Source organism: Misgurnus anguillicaudatus, chromosome 25 (genome assembly GCF_027580225.2).
Source record: "Misgurnus anguillicaudatus chromosome 25, ASM2758022v2, whole genome shotgun sequence".
Lineage (NCBI taxonomy): Eukaryota > Metazoa > Chordata > Actinopteri > Cypriniformes > Cobitidae > Misgurnus > Misgurnus anguillicaudatus.
This window is the reverse complement of record NC_073361.2, coordinates 31,723,079-31,731,216: the sequence shown is the minus strand read 5'-3', so window position 1 is coordinate 31,731,216 and position 8,138 is coordinate 31,723,079. Positions and strand designations below refer to the sequence as shown.

Here is an 8,138-nt window from a genome sequence, read left to right as displayed (position 1 = left end):
ATTAAAATTGCGAGCATTGGTGTTTCTTGTTTTCAGTCATATTTTCTGACTTATTTATTTACCATTTACCTAATGAAATGATTTTGATATTCAGAGAATTACACAAAATTGAACATTTAGAAACTTTAAAATGAAAAACATTTTTGTAATTATTAAAAATATATTTAGTTTGTTTGCCATGACACATAAAAACGCGTTTTCTCATATGCAGGGCTGGGATGCCGCGTTGCATTCTGGGAAGTGGCGGCCATGTTGATGTCCTCGCAAATGTAAACATACAGCAAGTGGAACGAGGAGAAGCAGCAGAGTTGGGAGATTGAAAAGAAAGAACAAGATGTTAAAATCCCGAAAAGGATGTGGAATTTACCGGGATAGGTTAAATAGGGAAGCCATAGACCGATATGTAGACAAAATCGAAACTATTAATGGTTTGGATTCATATGAAAAAAATAATGAATAAAGAGCCTTTTTAAGATAACAGCGTGCATGGTTGTTGTGAGAGCACGATTTCACGTCAATCTGTAAGCAAAGTCACGTACGGCCTAGCTTCACAACTCACTTAGTTCATGCAGCAGTTTTGTAGTACGAATTTTTGCGTCAGCAGAGGGATAGCAACAGTAAGATGAATGTTGAAATTTTCTTGTATTTTGGGTGAGTAAACCCGGAAAATTTCCCTTATTTTTAATGTTTAATGCTAACTTAAGCTATATAAATTAAAATTCAGATGTTATACTTCACTGTTGTATATAATAATAACATTTATATGTCATGTATACACATTGCTGATGGGTTGAGGTTAATGTTTGGTTTCCTGCATAGAATAAAACACAATAAAGTGTTTTCTTTATCTGTCATTTTTAATGTAAAGTTTTACTTTATTAATACAGCAACTGTTTACCATGGTTGAAATAATAATGCCAAATTAATCAAATAAGACACACGACTGAGATGGAGTATGTCTATAAACAGAGCACAGTAGTCCGAGTAGCCGTAAAGGAGGCAATCAACATGGCCGCCATGCCAAGTAATGACGTCACGACTCCCAAGCCCTGTAATTATACCAAAATACAACATAAATTCACAAAAGATGTTACTTTAATTCATTTGCTGTAATCCACATCTTTAAAATTCATACGATTGGGAGGAACAGATCCAAATTCAGCCCTTATCCAACGATCTTGATCTGAGTTCTTATCAGCAAACGTAAAGTCAGATCGCGCTTTCGTTTTAATATAAATTTGAATTCAAATATCTTACCTCAAGAAGCTTTACGACACATTGCTTTACGGCCATAAAAAATGACAGACAAAACTCTGTCTTGATTGACAACTCATAAACCTGACAGTCATCCTGATGGACACCTAAAATGGTGTCTGAACTGTCTGACGTGTACTAAGGTTCATTTAACTTTGAACAAACTGTTGTCAGTAAATAACATAAATGTAAAATCTACAGTAAGTTACTTGCAGCTAGTTGTTAGTAACACTATAATTTCTATAGACATTTTTCTATAGACAGTGTAGTTTAAAAATGAATATATTTTAAAGCATTTGTATTCATGTGGCATTGGAAGAAAAACTTTGTACTGTATGTTATAAACTTGTAAACAAAACAGGTTTGAAAAGATTAAAATTTAAAATATTTTTAACTGCAGGATAAAATTGTATATTTTATACAAACTTATACACTTTATACTCTCATATTTTGGACAGGAAAATGTTTTTGCCATATGGGCATGTATTTGTTGCCCCTGAAATTAATTTTGAAATATGTTAATATATATTAAAACTAAATATATTAATTCAAAAATATATTCAATTAAGCTTTAATTTCAACAACACGTATTAAAAATATATTTAAAACATATTTTGGAGAAATTAATTTTTTGCCGTAAGGGACACAGAGAGACAGGTGATGTTTTGTGGTGATGTTGTTATGGACTTTTGGATTTATTAAAAATTTTCACAACATTTATTTGCTAACTCACTGTAAAAAATGCAGCATGAAGTTAAAACAATTTGGTTTTGCAAGTCAATTCAACCCACTATTTTAAGTTATGCCCTGTCATAAGTTGACATAACTTATTTTTTTAAGTTAAACAATTATAACTTGTTTTAATAAGTAAGGAATAATTGACCATTGAATTATAAGAAAATAATGTACGTTACACCACAGGTGTGCATTATTTTCAAATAATTCAAAGGACCGGAGTCAATTATTCAGCTTATACCACAGTTACCACAAGCATTGATCTGGTGCCTATCATTGCTTTAACAAGTTAGGTGTGTGGTTATTGAAAAATAATGCATACCTGTGGAACATTTTTCAACAAATCAGAATACAGCATTCAACAGACCTGTGGTATAAGTTAAAATAACATAAAAAATATATGTAAAATATGAAATAAAACAATGTTAGTGTGTTAAAACTCCTGCTCACATACCGAACATGATCTCACCTTTTCTGATATCTAAAAATGTACACAAGCCACTCATAGCAGGGGTAACATATATTTGATCACCTTTGATGATATTATTTTAAATTCTCAATGTTGTCAGAAGGGGGGGCTACAGCACATCTAGTTATCATGACCATGATGCTCTCAAGAGGTTTAGTAAAGTCTGATCACTGCTTTACATCTCATCACACGCTTCAGTGCTCTGTGTGTTTATAACAGTCTGACTTTATAACACAGTGCTGGAAAAACAACAAATACACAAAATGAATCTCTTCATCATCACCTTCATCTGGATTCTTGGAGGTTTTATTCAAGGTAACAGAAATTCATCTTTATTTGTTTAGAAAATATTTTAAATGTTAGTTTTCTTTTTTGAACAAATTTGTTTTCTTCTCAACAGAATCCAGAGGAGTTACTGTAACTCAGAGTAAAGATCAATCTGTTTCTGTTGGACAAACCGTCAATATAAAGTGTACACTTGATACTCGATTATCTAGCAATGATTTATTTTGGTATCAGCAGAAACCTGGAGAAGCTCCTAAACTCATCATTTATTATATAAATAATCGTCATGGTGACACTTCACAGAGATTTAGTGGCAGTGGAGCATCTGGTGGTACAGATTTTACTCTGAGCATCAGTGAAGTTCAGACTGAAGATACAGGAGATTATTACTGTCAGAGTAGACACTATATCAACAGTAAAGATGTGTTCACACAGTGATAAAGAGTCGTACAAAAACCTCCTTCAGTCAGACTGCACAGATACACCTGACAGATACTGCAGCTGTACACACACACACACACACACACACACACACACACACACACACACACACACACACACACACACACACACACACACACACACGCGCACACACACACACACAAAAGCTTCAGAAGGAGTAAAAGGTGAAAGTAGATCAAGAGTTATGAATTACATAAATACATTTCAATTAATTATTAATTGTTCAGTGTTGTAAGTCAGCTGGTAAAACAATAAACTTTTCGTTGTTTATGAAGAAGAAACTGTAAAACAATAAAACCTCAGGTGGAGCTGTTAACTTAAATTTGACCCTCAGGTCCATTTATTGTCTCCCTTAGGAGAAATTTGTCTTGGATGAGAGAACTTCTGCACATCAGTCCACCCCAACAACTGCATTAATACTATGATACATAACACACTTTACCTTAAAATAAATAAATAAGTAAAAACAAATATATAAAAAGGCGCATTCTAATAAAAATACATTTTCTATAAAAAGAATACATTCCTAGTTGAATACATTTAAAAATTGCTAATTCAATTTAGTTTAGTTAATTAATTTAGTTAACTAATGTAGTTTGAACCTTTTGATATATATGGCTATATATTTGATATATATTTGATATGGTGGCTCTTTGCAATGTGTTCATTGAATTAAACAAATGATTTAATTATTCACTGTGGTTACTCTAAGTAGAAACTGAACCGATTCATTTCAGAGAGTCAAAGAGTGAAACTGAGAGTTCAACTCATATTTACATCATCAGATTTCTGTTCCTCTCTGTACAGAGCAGATGTTCATACACTTACATGAGTCTGATGTCTCTGTTACACCACAAACATCAAATAAAGCACTTGTTTCATCATTTATCTGCAGATGTCTTCATGCTTCATTGAGTCAAGTTTATTTAGAAACAAACACACGAGCCAATGATCAATATACTCATTGTTCAAATTCAAAAGAAATCACAAGACAAAGAAGCAATATTTAATATTTCTTTATTGAAAAGCAGAGAGAATGAATAAAGCAGAGACACAGAGTGTTGATGTGAGACATGAATGAGAAGAAGAGATGAGAAGACGAGATGATCTACTGAGAACACAGATCTTTCTTCACTTCTCCAGTGACTGTCTGACCTTCCCGACTGATCTCACAGATCACTGAGTCTCTGTTGATCCATTCTTGTTCAGTGAGAGTCAGACTGCTGCTCCAGCTGTACAGACCGCCGTCTTTCTGTAGGACTCCAGCTCTGTTCTCCTGAGATCCTGACATCTTCCCATTCACTTTCCAGCTCAGACTCCAGTCTGAAGGGAAACCATTGCTGGCCACACACATCACTGTTGCTGTCTTCTTGCTGGAAATCTCTTCACTGGACGGCGGCAGGACGATCACTTTAGGACGACTTACACCTGACATACAGAGATACACAGAGAAAAAGATGAAGAAATTCAAAATAAATAAAATAAATCCATAATAAAATATATATTGTGTTTTTGAGTTTAATATCATATCATCAGTTAATATCATTTACTCTGTTAATACACTACACTTATTATAATACAAACACAGTAATAATAAAACAATATTTTATATGAATATTTGTTTCCTGTGATTTAAGTGACAGAACAACAAGGTCATGAGTTTGATGCCCAAAATCTGTACAATATCTTGACTGCATTATAAATCACTTCATATTAAAGTGTCTCTCAAGTACATAAAAAAAGGAAAAATACCTACATTTATTGTCAGATGTGTTAAGAATGTAAAATATGTTTAATATGATTTTATTCTATCATAGTGAATCTTATAAAGGTTTGTAACAGAAGTTTGTGTAAATATTCAATCGTCTTCACTGCGCTTGCGTGGCGTTCTGTGATAAGCGGTTTAATCGCAGTTTCATCTCTTGTTGTTTTGTTATGCGCTGACACTTTTATTTGTGGAAACATCAAAGCCAAAGAGATTTGATAAATCAGCAAAGCAATATAATTAACAATATAACAATAATCATTTATAAATCTTATAAAGTTACTTTTATTTTCAGGTTTTTTTTTGTTCAAGCAATGTTTTAATTTCTTTATCTTGACTGTGAAGCGAGTCTGCGCGCCACACCATACAAAATCGAAGTAATGCCGCTGTCAGATACCCGGATCTCAAAATGTGTTATTAATGTAAAAATAAATTTGTATTTGACCTTGTTCTTGAACTTCAGCAAATTTATTCTCAAAACACAATGACTTAAGGCTAAACAAATTTCATAATCGTAACACGATTCATTTAAAAAACCTGTTAACATTAAAGATTTAAATTCTTATTATTTTGACTTTTTTTCTGGAAAACAAACACATTTATTCCTGCATGATAATAATTTGAATATTGAGGTGTTTCCTCTGAACTAATGAGCATTTAAACCACATTATGTTTATAGCGCACTGAATTACACGCAGTCTTCAAAAGAAACCTCGATTTATATTCACAATGCTCTTACTGGGAATTAAAAATAATTAATAAAAGAGAAATGATTGCATAATACAATTGCATGCTAAAAAAAATGTTAAGAAAGTTATTATATAATTTTTGTACTTACTGCCGATCACGTCGAGTCTCGTGCCGGGGCCGAATGTGAACCACAGTGATAGAAACAAAGCAAGCAGCTGTACAAAAACCTCTGAACGCTTCACTAACTCTGACTCTATAACAAACACATCATATATCACAGCAAATATTCATACATCATAGACTTGTGAAGAAGTGTAAACACATGTAACACAAGAATAAAAGTGAATTTAAACACATAAATCTGTATTTAAACACATTTACTGAATACTTGGACTTCAGCTGAACTTTACAATATTCACGAGTTCGCACTTACAAATAAGTTGGATAGATTAAATTGGTAAACATATTTGGCGTGCTGTCCTAGGAGAGGGCTCTGATGTTGGTAAATGGCCCGAACGCAGAGTACCCCCCCCCACCCAGGTTAAGGTAGTAACCTGATAAGTGAGAGGAGATGGGGTGGTGGAGGGATTCTGAAGATTTGTGTAAAACATTATTTAATAACATAACACACAAGACATCATAAACGCTCCTGATATCTTCTCATCTAATCTCAATGTGTTATTAATCCAGACTGTATAATGTGTTTCTATGAAGATAAAGCTCTGATGTGTGTTGAGTTTATTTAAATAGACAAACACTTTGCATTATCATCACATGCTTCAGTGCTCTGAGTCTTTATAACTGTCTGACACAAACATTTTATAACACAACATCATTACAAAACACACAAACACAAATGAATTTCTTCATCGTCTTCATTTGGATTCTGGGAGTTTTTATTCCAGGTAACAGAAGTGAAAGCTTGTTGTTAAGTTGAATGTTTTTGACTCTTTTATATTTCATTAAACATCATTTTCTTCTCAACAGAATCCAGAGGAGTTACTGTAACTCAGAGTAAAACTCAATCTGTTTCTCTTGGACAAACCGTCAATATAAAGTGTACAACTGATACTGGAATAGATACCAATGATTTATTTTGGTATCAGCAGAAACCTGGAGAAGCTCCTAAACTCATCATTAAGTATATAAGTACCCGTCATGGTGACATTTCACAGAGATTCAGTGGCAGTGGAGACGCTTATGGTAAAGATTTTACTCTGAGCATCAGTGGAGTTCAGACTGAAGATGAAGGAGATTATTACTGTATGAGTGAACACTATATCAACAGTAAATATGTGTTCACACAGTGATAAAGAGTCGTACAAAAACCTCCTTCAGTCAGACTGCACAGATACACCTGACAGATACTGCAGCTGTACACACACACGCACACACACACACACACACACACACACACACAAACACACACACACACTCTGGTTTCCATGTTTTGTGGGGACATTCCATAGACGTAATGCATTTTATACCATACAAACTGTATATTCTATTCCCCTTACCTACCCCATTCCCTAACCCCAACCATCACAAAAACCCTTCTACTACTTCACATTTTCAAGAAACATCATTCTGTTTGATTTATAAGCTTGTTTCCTAATGGGGACATCAAAATGTCCCCACAAGGTCACAAAAATACTGGACAATTGGTTCCCACAACGTGATAATTACCAGGTACACACACACACACACACACACACACACACACACACTCCATAGATGTATTCACTTTTATATTCCATCATCTAAACAGGCTTCAGTCAGGTTTTGGATGTTTTGTGGTTTTATACAGACTTTACAGTTTTTTTCAATTGCTAAACGACAGTGGGCACAACTGGAGCTACATGTGCAAAACTCTAACTACAGTCTGCAATACCAAAAGTCACGTGAGCTAAACTGTACATATTACCTGCAAAACTCACTTCAAGCAACACAACTCTAAACACATGACTCAAAACAGCTCCGTGCAGCCAAACACTAAACACAACCCTCAATGAGATAACACACACTGTCACTAACAACACACTGAGAGGAAAAACACTAACATCAAACACCAATACACAAAATACTAACTTTTTATCTTTACAGATTGAACAATTTCAGTGACTTCATAAAGCAATGTTTTCTTCAAATAATTATTTATTGATTGATTGATTTATCGCATGATTTATTGACATTTTTAGAACAGAACAATTCTTTAAGGTAAATGAAAATTAGCAGTTTGCTTCAATAGTCTGAAGTCATTTATGGAATTACAGCAATGAGAAAAAAGGTAGAAACTAAAAGTACATACTGTAATTCAAGCAAATAAATGAGGGTCTAATCCTGCCTCTCTCTAGCATCAGGCCACTACATGCCACCCTTCTCCCTCCACAAACCCGTCTTCCTTGTTCCATTTCCAAAATGTGTCTTTCTGAGCTCTACCTGTCATATTTATATTTAAGCAATATCGCTCGAGTAGGA

At 33.9% G+C, this 8,138-nt stretch overlaps 1 gene segment (V, D, J or C); it reads right to left on the bottom strand.

Moving 5' to 3' along the window:
• Positions 1–4,246: 4,246 nt before the first annotated feature.
• Positions 4,247–6,820, bottom strand: LOC129425808 (Ig lambda-2 chain C region-like). The segment is given in 3 exon segments: positions 4,247–4,633; positions 5,809–5,913; positions 6,814–6,820. Coding segments are annotated over 3 exon segments (432 nt in total).
• Positions 6,821–8,138: the final 1,318 nt, after the last annotated feature.